Source organism: Myzus persicae, unplaced genomic scaffold, assembly GCF_001856785.1.
Source record: "Myzus persicae strain clone G006 unplaced genomic scaffold, MPER_G0061.0, whole genome shotgun sequence".
In the NCBI taxonomy this organism is placed as follows: Eukaryota; Metazoa; Arthropoda; class Insecta; order Hemiptera; family Aphididae; genus Myzus; species Myzus persicae.
The window spans coordinates 104,655-125,482 of NW_019103164.1; the positions used below are offsets into that span (position 1 = coordinate 104,655).

The window sequence follows — 20,828 nt, forward strand, 5'->3', positions numbered from 1 at the left end:
GATATCGATTTTATATTATTGTGAAAAAAAAAACGTGGTTAGATAAAATACACCCATTGTATGCGTCATAAAAGAACGGAGAGAGGACTGATGATGATAGGCACTACATAATTTGTTTTATCTAATCGCATCAATGTTTACGCATAACGAAGTGCACGTACATCGGATCCCGTATAATGAACACACATAATATTATAATTTATAATAGATATTGTGCCTAATACCTATATAAATATTATAATATTATGTACATTGTATAATTGTACACAAAAAATAATGGTTTTCTCTGATGTTTTTCGTCACGTTTCCGAACAGTATATCGAATGTCGATACTCATCGGTGGAGATTTAGGATTTTCTCATGGTAGGAGGGAGATGTATGCATTTTTATTTTCATTTATAATGTAATGTATACATTATATAAATAAAGATTTTGTATTCACTTTTTCCTCGGTGAGAATCGAGCATGGCATTTTTTTTTGTCCACGAGGGGCATTAGATCCTTCCCCCCTACCACGTTGATCAGTCACTGATTATTATGTTTGCCAACACATCGCATAATGTTATTATACAATATACGGTATTTAATGTAAATGTGTGCAACAAGAATAATAATCTCAATTCACTAGTTCACCACTGCATTACATTAATACAAATAGATACAGCCGTAAAGGTTATTACGAGTGCTTCAGTTTTATCGTACGATAATAATAATTATAATAATATGCGTTCTATCCTTAGAGTAATAAAACTATCGTCGTCGATCGAGATAATATAATAGGCCGATAGATACAATCATTAATACACCATTGACTCCGATGAGATATTCTCGTACGGAGCTGCTTTTATTTATAGTTTACAGAACGCGGAAACGTGTGTGCGGAGTACGCCATTACGTATTTAATCATCGCGTATTTCATAAAATATATATATATATATATAAATAATAATAATAAAAAGAATATAATAACATACACGTCCGACGAACGTGAACGTGTGTGTTTGTGTGTGTATTTATAAATTTATGACATATAAGAACACACACACTCACAGACACACTACGACATGCCGAATATTATTATTGTTATTGTGAGAAGTGAGGATCGGGTCGGGTCGGCCCGGGTCGTCGTCGCGAATCGCGTGACGTTCGTCTTATTTTCCTCTGTTCTCCTATCCCGGTTTTTAACGTGCGGCTTTGTTACGCGGACGCCATAATTATCGTGCGGTCGGGCTACACTGCGAGTCTGGCAAATCCATCGTGTTTTGTTTGGTCTGCGATGGCGCTATCGAGGGGTCCCCTTCACCTCGTATCACGCAACCGCCCGCCTACTGTGTGCGGAGGACGCCGCGGGATCGACCGAGGTACTCTACCTCACCCGAAGTGGCCCATTGGATTCGCCCGAACCTGTTTGGAGCCGTGCGGTTGATGTCAAGCGAGCGCGACGGCCGTGTCCCCAGCGGAGAAGTTTTTTTTTTTTTTTCCCGTAGGCGGAACACGAAAATAAATAACAAACAGTCGAAATGAGGAAGAAAAAATTTTGAAATTTCCGTCTCGCGTTTCGTTTTTCTCGACGATCGTCCGCAGTGTAGTCAGTGTACCCCGCGGCGCGTCCGCGACCCTACACCATACCGTCGAGTGCCGTCTGTACGACCGACAGACCGACAGACCGACAGACCGACCGACCGACAGACCGACCGACCGACCGACCGACCGATCGAACGACCGACCAAACGACCGACCGATTGTGTTTTTTCAAAGTGTGGTAATCTCTATCGTCTATCGCGTATCGCGTGCGACGCGCACCGAGGAGTTGTGACGACGATGTACGGCGCGTGGTCGTCCGAATAACAACAATAATAATAATAATAATAATAATAATAATAAGAATAAGAAAAATAAGAAAATTAAAAAAACGGTGCAGATGTGTTGGTTGGAAATCATCAGTACCTCATCTTTGCTATCGGAGATATTCGACACGCGGATCTAATGTCGAGGATTTAAATCGCCGGAAAAAAATTTATAAAAGTAATTATCGGTGCTATTTTTTTACGTGTCTACACGGCTACACTTACGTACGCCTGTTTTTGCTTATTTAATATTTACGCATTATTTATTTTTATTATCGGTTTTGGGTCATAGACGTTGATATTTTGTCCTCACGTGGTCCGTCCATTATGACCTAATAAATAATATTACATACCTATATCCGTGCTGTCGTCGTAGTGTTCCTCCCCGTAGTGTTGATCTACCCAGGATAGAGGTCAGGATTTGCACGCGATACTTAATTCCGGTCCCACAAAACGGTTTTATTTATCCGTGAAAATGTTCGGTATTCGAACAATTTAATCAGTACACCTGAGAATGACCCACACACTTGGTAATTTGTATTGTTTATTTGTTCATCTTTGTTCCATGCTTACTTATTTTAATTTTGAACATCAAAGACCAAGGGAAAATAAAACTACACAATTTTCATTTTGTAATGATATAGTGCCCCCTTTTTAGCATCACGCATTGACCATGTACCTACATTTTTCAAGTTACGCCTAAAAATGTTGACAGATAAATATAACCTTAGTGTGTGACCAGCTTAATTTCTTTCTGATGTTTATTGTTGTGCTGTTTTTGAATCTCGGATACCTAGTATACCAGGAATTAGAAATATCAAATATTGTGTGTCTCAAATGACGTGTTGTTCGTGAAAATGTGAAAAGTGACCGACAGACGTGTTGTTAAACATTGATAATGTGGAGCATAGTAATTACTTACTACTCACTACTTAGGCGGCATTTATCATTGTTGTTTTACTAGTTTTTAAAATATGTCCACATATGATATAAATATATATATACATAATGCGTGTTCTTAAATTATCTAAAATATTGTGATTTTAGAGGGATCTAGAGTTTAAGGTACATAATATCTGTCTCATAATACCATATATATTTATGTAACAAAATATTGTTGGATATTATCAATTATAATACTAGTTCTACGAGGGTGTATAACCTTTAAATATTTGGATTACTATCAAAATCTTGTTTTAAAATAATATTGTGTTTATCTTTGATATTTACAATATCTCAATATAACAGTCTTATTTAAAATTAATGTTATTGCACAATAACAACCTTTTATTCTAAAATATTGGGATCTAATCTTTCTTTTGTTCTATTTACTGTTTGAATGTTAAATTCTGCAATTGGGTAGGTACCTCCAACTATTTATTTATATTTCATTGAAAGTGAATTTTCATTAATGTTAAAGTTATGACCTGTTATAACATTAATTATTCATTAGCATAATAGGTATCTGGTATAGGTAATATATATAGGTACCATTAAACTTCACTCACAAATCACAATATAGATGTATAATATTGATCACAATTTAAGTATTATTTTGATACCAATTACTAAGTCTACACTGTTCGGTTAAAATGAATTTAAATCCACATTCTTGTTTTTTCTCAATTTTGTTACAATTTTCTGTAGTTACAAATCTGTTTTATCATCATCATATAAATATAATAAATTTTTATCTACTTGTTTTCATTCAAATCTCTATTAATTAAATTCAAATCAGCTTGGTTGTGGGATTTTTTACATGAGTATCTCCAAGATTCTTTGAAATATATGTTAATTTATTTGTATTTTGCATAAATCGATAGATAAAAAATGTGCTGTGTTGCCTAACAATTATTTTTTTAAATAGATGCAAACTTTTCAACTGTAAAATTATGAAGATAAATATATCTTCAATAGATTTATAACTATTTACTTTGTTAATAATTATCTATCTTCATCATCAAACATATTTATGAGTGTTATATCATATATATGTATATATATATTGGATAGTTAACAATGATCATCACTGTATAATTGATATTATTGTTAATATTTCAACATAAATCAGCCTGTGCTTATTAAAATAATTATAAAATAGTATTATACTTATATTATAATCTTGACCCTGGCCAGAACATTGTTTTAACTTTTAGTTAGTGCTAGTACCCTATCTATCGATGAACATTTTTTTTATTCATCTTGTATTTTTAAAATTCTAAGCTCTAATAATTAGGGTAAAACAGATTTATTATAATTGTAAACGATTGAATAAATTGGCATTTATTCATAGACCTATTAAGTACTAAATTAATTTTTATTCTGTTGTATACTTATGTTAATACTTGTGTTATTCTTGTGTCATTATGTGTGATGATGTAGTAATATACCCTTCTTATTAGGTACCATCTCATTTTTAAAAATATATAAAACATTAATATTACTAGATTTATCTGTACATAAATACATAATTTTTATTTATTATCACAATTTTAACAGTGATATCAATGAAAGAGTTAATTTTAATAATTATTATTAATATTAATATATTTTTACTTTGCCTGGTAATAAATAAATATTACACAACTTCTTAACATTGTGCACATTTGCTTGATGAATTTAAATATTTTAACATGAAAACATGAGTTTTGTATATCTAGAATTAGATATTCATATTTCTTGCAATGATTGATTTTTTGCCTTGGCCTTAAAAGGTATGTACATTAATTGAATCAAATCATTGTTGATTAGAAGTTAATTGTAATGTCATTAAAGACCAATATATAATGTACATGAAAATAAATAAGGTATTTTAAAATTGTTCTTATATTTATACCTAACCTCTAAAAGTGTAACTTGAGGTTTTAGTGTTTAATATGTGAACATATGACAAAAAATTAGAAATCATAATATCCATTTATTAGATTGATTATGTATTTTTTGATAAAAATGCTACTGACAAGAGTCATTATTTACTTTCGATTTGGGTACCAATACATTGTAAACAAAAAGTATTATGAAATGGTAAATATTATGTCTTAATCAAGAAAGAAACATACTTTGTGTTGTTTAATTTATATTAAATTTAAAAGAAAACAATGAACAGATGATTTATATTTATAGTTTCTTTTATTTTATATCCTTAAAAACTTTTTTTACTCATTTGCTATTTTTAATTAGTTGCATACACTCATATTATGCATATAGAAATTATCTACAATGATTGTTATTAAATTAATCGTATCGATAAATAAATTAAAAGATTTATTTGATTTTTTAGTGGCGAACAAAGAGATTTGGTTCAGTTAAAACTGTTATGGAAGCTGTGCAACAAACAGTTATACATTTGGACCGTGCTGCCATGCCTTCACAAGCTCAAATGGCTTATTCTCAAAGGAATCCTCAAATTCATGGGTAAGTGTTAATTATACATAAGTGTGTTGTAATGTTCTTTTATTGAAGCTAATTTTTTAAAATTAAGTAATAAAGAAATATCTTCAGTATAATACTGTTAAGTTAAATTATTATTTTTATTTATGTTGAATGCAACTATCTCAATACAGTCTAAACCACATAGAATTAAGAATATATTATAGGCATACACAAAAAATAACATTTACATTTATTATTAAGTATATTATATTTACCCTTTTCATGTTGTTTGGTCTGTAATATTTACTGTGGATAAAAATTAACTAAGTATCTAACTTCATGGTTATTCGTGTATAATATCCTCTTAGGTATTCATTGTACACTTTCTTATCTTTGTAACTGAGATATTCTAAATAGTATTTATAAAATTATTGGTTGTATATTGTATCAAAAGATTTATAAGTTTTGTAAGCTATTAAAACTAATTCCAGTTATCCAACACTTCATACTCTGATAAGTTAATTATTCAGATAAAATTAATCTTTAAAGAGGCTCTCAAACAATATACAGTTAGTGCTATTGTTATGTACCTATATTGAATTGATATATTTGATGATACAAAAACATTAAATTTAGTATTTTTAATTAAATGTAGGTTTATTAAATCAATAATTTAATTATTTATTATGAATCATAGTATTTGACAATTTATTCATTTAAATTATTAATTTTTTTTTCAGAAGAAATGTTAACCATGGTGTAGTTCAAGTACCAGGAGAAAATGGGCCATACAAGCCATCTACTGGTACTGGCCAGGTTCATAATAATTTTGTTGGGTATCCGGCCAATATACGATATGTTTCTCAACCTGTATATATGTCATCTACAACCACAGCATCAAATGTATATAGAGATGCACCTTTTCATTCTAGAGCATTAAATGTAAGTTTTTGTATACATTTTTAATTCAAACAAAATTAATTAAGGGGGACGAGGTGACCGAGTGGTCTGACACTTCCGCTGCGACTCAGCCGGTTGCGGTTCGATCCTCGGCCACCGGGCGGCATTTTTCTCCGGACAAGTCGCGGTGACCGGAGAGCAAGTGCTGCCATCCCCCACCCCCGGGGCATGGCAGAAACCTACGGGTGCCCCATTCGAAATTCTGCCAAAACAAACACACACGTGTTCCCCCTACCGTACCAAAAATATACAAACCATCAATACAAAAACCTACAGTACCTACTAATAGCTAATGGCCACAGTTGCCGGGCTCAGGATCAATTAAAAAAAAAAAAAAAAAATTAATTAAATAAATATTTTAATAAATTTATTTTATTTGTAAGTACTATTTACTATCTATAAAATTGTGATAAATAATTAAAAAAGTATAATTTATATGTTTTGTTTTATTAAAAATGCAATTTAACTTATAATGCAATCATAATTAATAACTTTTTGTTTTTTTTTTTTAGATATCTGATCGAGGAGTTACAATAGGTGTTCCTTTTGAATTAGCAAGAAGCGATATGATGCCTACCGTAGGTAGGCAAAATCGTATATCTTTGCTGTCGGCAACTAGTGATTATTACCAACGAAGTCGTTTACAGTAAGTTTGAATCAGTTAAATTGTATAATACTTTACTTACCTATATTAAGATGTATTATAAACTAATTTTGAAATTATTTCTTTAGAATGGAACATTATCGAGATGAATCATTGAATCACAATTCTCACAATACAGTTTCCATGAATTTTATGAGAGAAAGACCAGATCATGGTCCTCCACCTCCTATGAAAAAACCAAAATTACTTCATCCTATTTCGCCTCAACCCCCTCTTAAAATTGATATATCCGTAAGTTTACAGTTTCTCTATATAATTATTGTGTTTATTTAGTATTTACCTATCTTATACATAATATATGTCATTCAAGATTTAATTTTTTAATTTAGTCCAAGCTCATTGTTTCTTTAACATTTCAGTTTTAAAATAAGTAAATTTTCACATGATATGATAGTAATATATGTAAAACTGCTTACAGGATCCCCCATCTACAAGTGCATACAATCCTCAAGTAGAAGCTATTTCACCAACGATTGATGAACCCATGCCAGAATATAAAGTTAATAAAGTTAATGACATTACTCCAAAATTAAATAAAATTGAGAGTGATATAAATAATATTACTAAAGAAATTGAAGACTTGATCAAGTTGAAAGTAAAAGCAAACAAAATGAAAAAAAATATTTATTTGTCTGATATTGCTTTTTTTATTGTTAGGAAAATTATGAACAAAAAGAATTGAATTCAGAAGTTACTAAAATAGAACCCGTAGAAGATACATTAAAAGAATGTGAAGAAGAAGCCCATACAAACTTTTTGACTCCAGTTCAACGAATTTATGCATCAAACAGAGTAAGTATATTGTTTTACAATAGGCTACTAATAACAGGGTTTCGAACTTGAGACTCAGAAAAAAACAGTGAAATATGTTCATTATAATGAGTTAAAAATATCTTACATACACAATAAAATGTATTGTGAAATGTGCATTTATATAGAAATTTTCATAAAAAAAAAAAAATAACAGTCATTCTAAATAAGTATTATTAATAAATGTATTTTTTTCAATGAAAACATATTATTTACAATCAGTGATCATATTACTCAATAAAAAAAATAGAAAATTTGTTTAATATATATATATATATATATATATAAATATATGGTCAATGATTAGCAATTAGAAGGAGGGACTGTTCAGTGATAAAATGTTATTTCAAGTTAAAACATTAATATTAAATATTAACACTGTATGAATAATTATAAATATTTTTATAAGGATAATAATAATAACTTTTTTTGTTATTTTTTTAAAAATCATAACAATAAATTTTGACATGAAAACTTAAAATATACTACATATGATTTATCAAATTTGTGTGAAACCAAAAGTTGAGGAGTATGCAATTGACTAAAAAAAAGTACAAATGCACGCCTTGCTAGAGAATAATAGAAATGTTGTTGTATAACTAACTATTATTGTTCGTTAAATATGTTGTGCAGACAACATTTATCAGATGTATATTCTTGGTTAGGGTAATAAAGTAATATTAAAGAAATTCACTGTATAATATTACATTGGTCTTAAGATAGCTGGTTTTATTGATTAGCTAAAAATAACCTGGTTAGTTTTTATATCTTCTGTTCTTTATTAATTAGTGTAACATTTGGACAAATTATTGATATGACAATTTTTGATTGAATGGTAGTTAAGATTTACTTAAAGTATCTTGAGTATAACATAAAACCTTAAATTTAATATTCAAAAATATTTTAATTCTAAATATAGTCATTTATATTTTGTAGATAACATAATGAAGAGTATATGTATTATGTAATATTACATTTAAATATGCTTGTCTTATTATGTTAATTTGCTTATTTGGTAGGAGTGTTTAGACATGTTCAGTACTTATAACCCTGGGGTGTAGATAGATTTTTTTTCTTATTACAGTAGTCTTGCCGATCCGGTCATCACTAATCCTGATGTCCGGATAATCCGGACGATTTATATTTTGTTCTTAAGTACTTATGTATATAAATTATTCATGTCAATGTACATTGTTATCTACCATAAGACATATTATTGAAACATTTCATGATATATTTATATTGAAATATGGTGATTGGAAAATTGGAAAAATATTTAGTAGTAAATTAAAAAAAAAGTCATTCCGTTTAATCCAGATTTTTAATAATCCGGATAGAGTCCGGTCCCATCTTGTCTGGATCAGCCGGACTACTGTATATTTAAATGTTAAGATATCATATATGAAATTCATAATAATAATAATCAACAGTCATTATATTAAATATTAAATTTGTTGTACGAATTGTTGAGATTAAGGATATGAAAAACAAATTAAGCTATGTGATGGATCACCTAGGTTCAGTATTGAATATTACCTTAAGTTTAAGTTACAATATGTTACGTTTATCAGTATTATAGAAATACTATAATTATTATTTAGAATGGCTTAGAAGTCATTGTAAACTATGAGGACATATTATTTGATGAGGCATTTTTAACATTAATTATTAGTTAATCAACATAAGTAGTTTCAACTATTGTGTTTAATTTGTTTTAAATACTAAAGTACAAAAACTTAAAAGCACAATTTTATTATTAAATTTTTAAAATATATAATAAATATATGTTTTTTAAATTATATTTTAGAAAAAAGCATTAGAATCAAGAATGAGCCTTGAAAAATTTGCCAATAAAACTGATCTTGTAAGTATATTTTTATTTGATTATTTTTTATACTTTTTAACAAAAAATAAAATTTACTTTTAAAGCATATACCAATTTTACTCCATTTTTATTTTTTAATTAATACTTTTTCATATACATATTGTAAAATGATAATTGATTATTTTTTTATTTTATAATATATATGTATATATTACACTTAAAATAAACAAATTCTAATGTGGCAGTCTCAAAATAAATATTATTTTTTCTAGTTTTTTTAAATGTATTGTTTGTTATCGGTTTGCAGCCTTTGTATAATCAACCATCAGATGCTGATGTTTATCACGAGAACAGAAGAAAGTAAGAATATTGTTTAATATTATAGTTAAATAATTAAGTGATAGTATTCATTTAAAATCTTGATAAAAATTTAATTTGTTTATATATAATATTACAATATTATATTGTCCAAAAAAAAATGCACAAAATATAATTAATGAATGCAGTTTTTTTAAATGAGGTTATATATGTATATTGATAAATTTTAACTTGGGTTAAGATGTTACACCAGAATTTGTTATGACGTGCTTCACAAACTTTACATTCATCATAACATATTTTCTGTTGCCTTTAATATTAAGTGAATTGAATGTTATATAATTTATAAGCAATTTTAGAACTTAATGTTCTTATCTATAGGTTTGTTACATGTCAATTCACAAGATTAAAGCTAACTAAATAAAATTGGTTTTGCTAAATGCAAATTTATTATTAACTTAAATTATATAGTAAATTATTTAAATATTTATAATTATTATTTTTAGAAAAAAATATAAATATGAAAATAGGAGACTTCGCTCGTACACTGCGGTCTATATTCTCTTTTACAAATTCGATAATTTGTAAATTTGCCATCATATTATTTATAAATAATCTGTAATAGGAATCCGTTACGAAGATTTGATATGTTGTAAGACAGAACAGCACATGCTGGTGGAGACTTCTTTTACATGTTGTCAAGTCTGCATGTGTTGTCATACTAACGCATAACATATCAAATTTCATGTTCAGAAAAATCCAATTAACTCTATTTTTAATATCAAAATAAATTAACTTTGTAAGTTAATTTTAAGGTATGCAGAATTTTTATCATAATTTAATTTTAAAGGGAGTTATGATCATATTTCATACATTATTTTTTTATAAATTTGTATATGCTTATTATTAGTAAATAAAATGTATAAAGCCTATATTGTGGGGCCCTAGACCCTATACTTAATTTTCAGTTAGATATTAGGTCAATTCACTCAATATTACAATTAACAGAGTGAAATAGATTCATTTGTATGACAGATAATAATCATTTTATTGTTAGGTATTCATTATTTAAATCCACATTATTGGAACATCTGAGGAAAAAGAAAATGGAACAACTACAAAAGAAAAATGAAATTACTGAAATTTATTCTAAGCTGTATAAGGATTGGATACGTAGAGTTGAAAAAGTTGAAAGCTCTCAAAAACGAAAAGCGAAAGAAGCAAAACATAGAGAACTATTTGAAAAAGTATTCCCTGAGTTAAGAAAAGCACGTGAAGATAAAGAAAGATTTAATAGAGTGGGTGCTCGTATAAAAAGTGAAGCAGATTTAGAAGAGATCATGGATGGTTTACAAGAACAGGAGGTAATTTCTAAAAAAGAAAAATAATTTTAACTAATTTTTAGTAAAGTAAATTTACTATTTTACCAATTAATTCAGTACTTTTCAATTATTGTGTTTATTTTTGATTTACTGATTATCTAAATTTGGTTATCGCAACTACGCAAAAACTGCTCGTTAAACATCTTGATACTTATTTTGTTATGTTTATGTAACATTAAACTCACATTGTTCCATTTATTAGAATTAACCTTAAAACGTTAAGATTGAATAATCCACCTAGAGGTTCATTATCAAGTTTCTATATTTCTTTAATATATTTGATTTTATACTATACTCTGTTCAAGATAAGAACAGAACTTGGTATCTGGCTTTTGCTCATGGGCATGGCTTTGTTCCAAAGCACTGGTCTCGTGCATCAACTTGGTGGGGGTAGCGTCTAGCAATGCATCTGACCACCTCCAATGAAAACTGGTCGCCGCCGAGGTCTGTTCTTATCTTGAACTGAGTATAATTTATTTTATTTTATTTTTTTTTGTTATTTCTGCCATTTTACATTAGTTATTATCAATATGACATAATATTGTATTACAATCATAATTAACAGTTAAATTTAAAGTTTTTAAACTAAATTTTTTTATAAATCCATGTCGTGTAATTAAAAGCATTATATTACTTTTTAATAAAATAATTACGGTGATCAGGTATGGTAGTTACAACAACCGAATAGTGATAACTGGCTGTAATCTTCCACATAATCATGTAGTTGTGATATTCGATAACCAAAAAAGTACTGAAAGTACTAAATAATGACATTTAATGATTATATTTAGATGGAAGACAAAAAAATGAGGTCTTATGCAGTTATACCACCACTTATGTTAGACCCTCATGAACGACATTTAACTTACTTGAACAACAATGGACTTGTGTTGGATTATAAAACAGAGTATAATGAGAGAAAGTATGTCAATATTTGGACACAGCAAGAAAAAGAAGTGTTTAAAGATCGTTTTATTGCTCATCCCAAAAATTTTGGTGCAATAGCGTCTTATCTGGATAAAAAATGTCCATCTGATTGCGTACAATATTATTATTTAAGCAAGCCCAAAGAGGAGTACAAAAGATTATTACGTAAGCATTAATATTGAACCTGGTACAATCTAATTAAACTTAAAAAATAATTGAATTTTGTAGGCAAAGCTAAATGGCAAGCAAGACGTCGTACTGCTCAAAATCGAACACCTGCTAATAGTTCATTGAATTCATTGGATATTTTAAATTCAACTTCTATCGGTGTTACAACTAGACTCCAACGAGAGCGTCAGGGCAGTGAAGCAGCATCATCAAATTTAGCACAAATTTCAGCGGCTCAAAATGCAATACCTGAAAATGAAGAGACTCCAGCATCTGTCGAAGTAGAAGTTGCTACTGAACAAGGTGCTAATAATGAAACTGAAAATTCACTAACAAATAAAGATCAAAGTAATGAATCTGTTAAAAATTTGATACAGACATCTGTTACGTCACACACAAGGTAAATACAATTAATGTTATGTTAAAAAATGACCAGTATTACTTGATAAGATCATTTAATGTTTTCATTTTAACTATTAAATAATGGATAGACTACTATGTATAATAGAACTTCTTATTGGTCACCTCAAATTTTCTATTATTTTTTTGGACTTTTGGGTGATTGTTGTATATCAAACTTTTGTGAGTAAAAATGTAAAATATTACATTTTATATAATAACTAATAAAAAAAGGAACATTATATGGTTTGAAATAATCAATGAGTGAAATCCGTAGGGTTGTTTTTTTATGATAATAGTATATTGTATTATGATTTATCACTACAATATGATTAATAAATTAATTAAATATAACAAGTTCATCAATAATGATTACATATTTTCTTCTTACATAATAATTTTGAATACATTAGTTATATTCTTATAACTATAAAATAAAAAAAAATATTTTGTAAATACAATAGCATTGATAAAATTTTGAATTCTACAACAATATAATTCATTTAAGCGTTATTAGAATAAAAAAAAAATAATAATAATAATATTTATTAATAACACTTCTCAGTTTTTTGTATACTACCCTACAATTATATTTATCAAATTTAAGTTATCATTATATTCTTTTCCTTGTATACTTTATTAATATACATCAATGATCATTTTTAGTGAATTAAAACCTGAATCCAAAAAGAAAGAAAGACGGAAAGATGATAAATTAAAAGGAGAAAATACAAGTACGACTGACGAAGAATTAATGGATTCTCAACGTAAGTCATGTTTTTTGATTTTAAGTTAATACTATAAATATTAATTACTTTTGATAAATATTTTTTTATTAAAAAAAAAAATTACAACATATTTATTTTACAATATTTTTTATGTTTGTGAACAAAATAGTAACTTGGAAATTTTGATCCACATTGTCTGCACGGATAGTATTGAATTGAAGAATTATTTTTTTTATCCGATTTATCATCTATCAAATTTATATTTAAGTGTCTATTAATATGTTTTTCATAACAGTACTTACTTTTGAATGGATGATTGCAATATTCACAGTTATATGATTGTTTTGGTGTTGATCTCCTTTCATCGCCTTTGTAGTTTTCATTAAGAACTCTATAAAACTGAACTGGTCCATCACAACTTGCTATATCCAAAATTATATTTTCTTTGCGAATTGGTGGCTTGAAATTTGATTCTTCTGATATTTTTAGTGTTCTATTTTCATTTGGCTGTTGTATTACGGATGCATCTACAAATGATGGTAGTTTTGCAATGGGTTTTATTATATTTTGGTCTTGAGTTACTAAAAATTGTCGACACATATCTGATGCTTGTGGCATGTGAAGAGTGTGTGTAGCTAAAAGAACAGAATGTATATTTTCATTGTTTATTTTAAGAACTCCTGTATAAATATATGACAATATAATTGAAAAAGTATCATCAGTGATGTTAGGAAGAAAAACTTTATTTGTTTCACAATTTTGTAATGATTTAAAATAACCACTATACTGTGCTAGAAGTTCTCGATGAGAAATAAAAGCACGAAATCTGTTGTTTAAAGACATAACATAAATAGTTATATTAGGTGCCATAAAACGGTACATGATTGTTGGTAGTATCGTAATGAAACTGAAATAATGATTGCTGTTAAAATATTCATCTGTGGTAAAGTCTGTGGCCCCCATTGGTTGACGAGAGGCGCTCCCTCTAGCAGCTTTTCCGGTCCGTTTAATTTTAATAACACTCATAACTGTTTCTTGTTCTGGCAATATTTACTACCTCGTTATCCATGTACCCTCTGTTTATCTTGTTTTCCCATGAGTATTTCTTTAACCTTTAATTAATTAGGGTATTCAAATTATATTCTATCAGTATTTAAAAATAAATATTAGATAACATAATATTTTAAATACAATAGAAAGAATAAGATTTCTTGAATGTACAATTATTACATTTTATATTATTCAAATAGTACAAAGCAATTTACAAAAGTTAAAAATGTTTGATGAATAATACACATACATTTAAATATTAAATGTTATATTTCTCAGTATTATGATGTGCATTCAAGTAAATCTTTATTTTAAACATTGTTATTTTTATATAATTATAAAATGATTTTTACATATTATATTTTATTATTTTACTTGGGGGAAATTATGTTCCTAATAGATATTTAAATGTTGTAATAATTTATTATTTACATTATTTACTGAGCTTATTTAAGTGTTACAGTATTAATTAATAGTTTTCCAAGCATAAAAGTTTTCTAAGACTCAAGGGATTAAAAACAACATTAACTTCATTAATTAGTTAAAAGAATATGCACTCAATTATTTTAGTTTTTGCATATCAGCAAAAATGTTAAATACCTATTAAATTAAATTGGCAAACTGTGAAAATGAAAAATTATTTACTCAACAATTTATACTCTTCAATTAGCTTTATACCCTCTGGAATATGAGAAGTCTGTTCAATTATGCACTGCTAACACAAATGTTTCTACGGTTGGGGGATTGTAGTATTCCCTACTCTCTAGGGAATTAATTTATGGTGCAGTGTTTACTACCTCAAGTGAACATTAAAAAGTGAATTACTTTTTATTAATGTATTTTATATTTTTAATTTTTAATAATAGAAATTAAAGATAACAAAGAATAAATCATACTCTGTGTAATGCCCTCATATAAGATTAGGTTCAGAAATAGGATTCTGCATATTATGGTGGCAGAAATTAGTCTGTCTAACATGCACCAAGTGTAATGCGTTATGTAGCATCACTTTATTATGTCAATAACCACCTAGCTATGATTTGGCTGAGATTTTTACAATCGACCAATTTTTTGCTCTGACCAATTGTAAAAAAAATTCGAATTTGCTATAGGGTATAGCCGCCACCCAATGTCTATTATTTAAGAAGAGTATACAATGGCTCTTAAATGTACAGTTTTAATTAAAATATTTTTTTTAAATAGTCATTTATTTAACATATGTATGTCAGTATGCAATCATTTTCCAACATCAACATAAGATTTAAATGTGGGAATTAAATATACAAAACGTGTGAACTAATCATTATTTATTATCGCGTTAGTTCTAAATAAATCAATTATTTAGTTTACATTTTTTTTGAAACGATTTTGAAGAAATAGTTTCTATATAACTTGTGTTGTAGAATTTATCTTTTAATACGGTTTTAATTATGATTGCATTTAAAATATTTCATAATTTATAATATTCTGGTAATCATTATAAATTATACACTATAATAGTCACTAGGTATAATTTCTATACTACGACATAACTTGATTTGTAGTTTTTGTTATAAAAGGTTAAATTAGTTATTAAAATAAATAACCTCAGAAAATATATATAATACACTGATAGGTATAAAAAATATTAATTTCTCATTTATTAGTTAAATTAGTTTAAAACAGCCATCAATCTATGCATTTATTTTATTAGTGATATATGATTATAGATGAAACTGGGTCAAAAGGAGATGTACCTAAAGGTATGTGTGCGGTTTGTAAAGCAGAAAATGTGGCATGCCCTAGGACTCTTAATCCATCAGATGCAGCACAATATGGTGTGAAGCCAGAAGATATTGTTCCTGGTGCTAGAGTTTGTAATACTTGCCGTTGTAAAGTGGTTCGATCCCAAAATCGTCGTGTAATATATTGTCCATTGCCATCCTGCCCTACTGTTCAGTCTAATAATAGAAGACCAGTCAAAAGATTACGCCCATTACCTGCAAAATGGAATACTGCTCAAGATATTATTGCTTCAGAATTTCGTAAGTTAATAGTTTTATTGCTCCATTATTTTAAATTAAAGCATTTATATTTTGTTTAGAAATTGGTCCAACAACAACAAAATGTTGTTCAGCTTGCTTTAATCGTATCCAAAGACGATTAATGGCACTTGGAGTTGTAGGAACATCAAACAATATTAGTACTGATACTTTAGATGGCTGGACCGATGAAGAGACTAATGCATTAAAGAGAGGAATTCGAGAACATGGTACTCGTTGGAGTGAAATAAGTAAATTAGTTGGGCAAAATAAAAGCCACTACCAGTGCAAAGAATTTTATTTTAGCTTCAGAAAAAAGCTAGGTTTAGACCTTTTAGTACAGGAGTATAAAAAGGTAAAATATATTATTTTTATTAAATTTCAAATTCCAAATTTAAAAAAAAAAATCTATAAAATGTCTGATCTATTCTTTTAGACAAATGGTAGTGAACAAAAGCCTGCTCTAACAGATGAAGAAGAGTCAGGTTCAAGCACTTCTAGTTGTGATGAGACTAACCTTGTTTTGTGTGACAGTGATACTCAAAGTGCACCTTCACCAACAAATACTTTACCACAATTATCTCCTCCACGTGATACAACAAGTCCGCCACAACCAAAATTGACTGCTAAAGAGTCTCGTGATAGTGAAAATTCTATTCGATCTACTATTGTCAAAGAAGATTATGATAGTTCAGCTACTGAAACTGCAGATGAAGGAATCGGAGGTACAGCTGAAAATGAGTCTAATGTGTTGCAACATTCCAATAATGAATCTGAGAAAAAAGAAAAGATTGTTACTGATTTAAGTGTATCAGATATTTTATCTGACGTAATTGAAAAACAATTTACAAAAGAACATTCTAATCGAGAGGTAAAAAATCTTGACATTTCTATTACTATTTTTTTTTTGTGCTTTCTATTTATATATTTACATATTTTTTAAATTTATTTATTTATATATAGAAAGAGAATGGATCTATGCCTACCATATCATCCATACTTTTGGATCCTGAATATCCAATCAAAGATAGAAATACAGGATCTAGCAATAATGAAAACAAACAACAGTCAATGGCCACAATATCAGTGGTTCCCACACCACCTCGTGAACTTCACAACAAAGATGGTTTAGTAGTTGTTCAAGTACAATCTTCTAAAATGTCTGAAGTTAGAGTTCCCGAAGGTGTAACTCTTGATTTAAGTATCAAAAGACCCAGAGAAGGAGATTCTTATTCTGATCCTCCGCCAATTAAACATGCACAACCTCCACCACCACCTGGTGCAATGTATAGAACTCCTCCCACACAAATTCATGAAACAAATACGTTTTATTCTCCTCAGGTAACTTTTAGTTTATAATTTGTAAAGAATCATATTATATTGCAAACGTATTTCAGTATGCTGAATTGGGACGAAGTGGCAAGCAAGGTGAAATATATTGGACAAAAATATCACCAGCCAATAATCATGTCATGGTTCATCCATCGCAGTCAATTCCCCATGTAACTGTTAAACAAACATCGCACATAAAATTACCCAATAAGGTTTGATTATAAGAATTTGTAATTTTTGTTCGCTTAAAGTTGGTTAAACAATTTTTTTTCTATATTAATAGGTTACATCACCTCAATTATCTGTAGCAAACGTTGTTTCATCTAAGTTATCTCCTAACATATTGAATAACTCAAAAGCAACTGGATCTATCATGCATGGTACTCCTGTCTCAGCTGCAACTTTATACATGCCACCACAATCTAACCGTTATTCTCAGCCTTCACAAGCTCCTGGTGGTTCTATTACTCAAGGTACTCCTGTTCACCAACGTATGTTACACAATTCAAATCAAAATATGAATGCAGACTATTATCAAAAACGCAATCCTCAGCCTCAATATCAATCAAGGCAGCCCCATTATAGTGAGCAAAGACAAATCATTATGAATGACTATATTACTTCACAGCAAATGCATTCTAATGTTGCTGCTCAATTTCCTCGAGTTCAGAAACCTCCAGTTACTAGTCCGATGTATTATCAACCAACTCGTCAAGGTGTAATACAACGTCATAACACAGCTCCTAAAGCAGCATCTCCACAAACTTATCCTCCAGGACATGAAGCACTAGGATCTTTGGTTGATGTTGCTATAAGACAGCCTAGCTTACCTGTGCCTTTAAATCATTCTGAAGATAGACACAGAGAACAAGATCGTTATGTAAGAGGTTCTCCAGTACCAAAACCGCATATGTACAGAGAACAACAAAGACACGAGCACATGCAAAGAGAACGCGAATTAGCTGTGCAAAGAGAGCGAGAAATGCAAGCAGTTGCACAAATTAGAGAACAGCAGCAAAGGGATCAGTATATGAGGGATAAACAAATGATGCATCATCGGCTTACTCCTGAACAACATTCAAGAATGGTCGCTGCTTCGTTTCAACAACAACAACAACAACAACAGCAACGGCAGCAAGAACAACCGAGGGTAATGCAAATACCTTCTACTGTATCTTCATTCCAACAATCAAGATCAAATACTCCAGTATCGAGGCACCAAGAACCACCATCCAATATTCAAAAGTATATCTAATTTCTGTTTTTTGTGAACCAATATGACAATTATAGATATTATTTCAATGTCTAACAAGTACTTTTTTTTCAGTAGGGACAATGCTGGTAGTGGTAGAGTTTCAAGACAAAGTACAGAACCCCATGCTTTAACTGCAGCTAATTTAATTGATGCTATCATCACACATCAAATAAATCAGAGTAATGATGGAACTGGACATCCTCCTAATGCTGTTCCAGTCAACAATCAGGCACACGTTCAACAGCAACGAGCTGGTGATAAGTTATTTCAAGTGAGTTTAAAAAAAAAATTATTTACTACTTGAATGTCTTTAACTTCAAAATGTTTATAAATTATTTAAAATATTATTATAGTCATTCCCAGAAGCAAATGAAAAACAAAATTTAAAACCCCGGGGTAGCCCAGAAATGAGTCGTCCAGGAGAACCATATCCACAGGAACATCCTTTTAAAGAATATCCCTTTAATAATATGTTAGCTGCAGGCTTTGAGCCTCATACTTGGAAGCTTCGCCGTGCTTTACAACAGAAAGAATTTGAACAGCAAATGAAGGATGACAACAGTCGAGTTCGCTTTTATCCAACTCAAGCGGATATACCTTTATCACCTTTAGACTATGTTAAGAATCGGATTGTTGAAGTAATGCGCACTTCAGATGATGACAACAAAAATGAACAGGCTTACACTTATCCATTTTCGGCTGCAATCAATATGTCTGCATCGGCTACACAAAAAAATAATGAATCATCTGATCCAAATGGTGGTGGTGGTGGATCTATGTTAACAGCCCAATATGAGCCGATGTCTGATGAGGATTAGTTCTTCCATAACACAGGGTACATATGTGTTTAAAAAGATTTTTATGTTTAAAAATCTAGTCTAGTTTGTTTTTATTTTTTACTTGTTAACCCAATTTAACATTAATAATCATACAAAGTAATTCTACTACAAAACTTATTTATGTTTTGCTTGTTAAGTAAGTGTATCATTGTCTACATTACATTTTATATTTGTTGTATAAAATGTACTTATGAAATAAGTATTTGTGTCTTAACTTATTTCATTTAATTATCATAATAGTCTATAAATGGTTACTAATTCTTGGGACACAATAGCAATTAATTAAAAAACAACCATTTATATTCTGTAAAACTGAAATCTATTTAAATTCTGTAAAACTAAAATATCTGTTTGGTTGACACAACGCATAATTGTCTGATTCAAATTTATAATATGCTGAAAAAGTAAATTTATTATACAGCTCATTTGTTATTATTTAATAAATTTAACCTAATAGTACAATTATTTGTACTAATATTTGTTTGTTATTTGTGTCTTTTTGAAATAACTTTGTGTGTATTTTATAAAAACTTCCTATGCTTATAAATTATATGTTATTTGTAAAGATTACCCTTAAATAACCAATTGCACTTAGATTTGAGTGTCTGAATTTATTTATTTTTTAATACTCTACACAATGCCCAGATAAATAATTGTTTTGGTATGATAAGTGGAATCATTTGTATTGTAATATTTTACAAAACTATAAATATTTTATTTTTATTTAACTGTAAATTATTGATAAATTTCTATTTTTTTAGTTTCATAAACTAAAAATAATAAATTTTTTATTCTTGATTATAAATATACATTAACATCAAACGATTTCTTGAAGTTAGGAAGTTGAATATACCATTCACAATGGTTGGTCAAATGTTTAATTGAGTAAATGTTTTAACATTAAACATTACTATTTAAATAAATTAAATTA

The 20,828-nt window shown here is 28.9% G+C and overlaps 2 protein-coding genes across 3 annotated transcripts; one reads left to right on the forward strand and one right to left on the reverse strand.

Moving 5' to 3' along the window:
- The first annotated feature begins 1,381 nt into the window (after window positions 1-1,381).
- On the forward strand, window positions 1,382-20,532 carry LOC111033927. 2 transcript variants are annotated; one of them, XM_022314884.1, is made up of 21 exons: window positions 1,382-2,025; window positions 5,128-5,261; window positions 5,960-6,161; window positions 6,692-6,825; window positions 6,912-7,074; window positions 7,262-7,438; window positions 7,501-7,635; window positions 9,461-9,517; window positions 9,786-9,838; window positions 10,854-11,160; window positions 11,970-12,270; window positions 12,334-12,673; window positions 13,339-13,439; window positions 16,160-16,474; window positions 16,534-16,826; window positions 16,908-17,342; window positions 17,435-17,812; window positions 17,869-18,015; window positions 18,087-19,048; window positions 19,131-19,329; window positions 19,412-20,532. In XM_022314884.1, exons 2-21 carry the CDS (start codon window positions 5,164-5,166, stop codon window positions 19,874-19,876), a joined length of 5,262 nt encoding a protein of 1,753 aa, XP_022170576.1. In that variant the 5' UTR covers window positions 1,382-2,025; window positions 5,128-5,163; the 3' UTR covers window positions 19,877-20,532. The 2 variants fall into 2 exon arrangements, with proteins under 2 accessions (XP_022170576.1, XP_022170577.1); XM_022314885.1 differs by having other exon boundaries at window positions 5,963-6,161.
- Window positions 13,483-14,824, reverse strand: LOC111033928 (zinc finger and BTB domain-containing protein 44). The gene is made up of 2 exons (XM_022314886.1): window positions 13,703-14,824; window positions 13,483-13,648 (listed from the first exon to the last, which is right to left on the reverse strand). Exons 1-2 carry the CDS (start codon window positions 14,424-14,426, stop codon window positions 13,521-13,523), a joined length of 852 nt encoding a protein of 283 aa, XP_022170578.1. The 5' UTR covers window positions 14,427-14,824; the 3' UTR covers window positions 13,483-13,520.
- Window positions 20,533-20,828: the final 296 nt, after the last annotated feature.

Coding starts and splice junctions, on each gene's coding strand:
- LOC111033927 (XM_022314884.1), top strand. CDS start 5,164: ATGGAAGCTGTGCAACAAACAGTTATACATTTGGACCGTGCTGCCATG. Junction 7,636..9,460: donor GAATTTATGCATCAAACAGA/GTAAGTATATTG, acceptor ATTATATTTTAG/AAAAAAGCATTAGAATCAAG. Junction 17,813..17,868: donor ATACGTTTTATTCTCCTCAG/GTAACTTTTAGT, acceptor AACGTATTTCAG/TATGCTGAATTGGGACGAAG.
- LOC111033928 (XM_022314886.1), bottom strand. CDS start 14,426: ATGAGTGTTATTAAAATTAAACGGACCGGAAAAGCTGCTAGAGGGAGC. Junction 13,649..13,702: donor TTGCAATCATCCATTCAAAA/GTAAGTACTGTT, acceptor TAAATTTGATAG/ATGATAAATCGGATAAAAAA.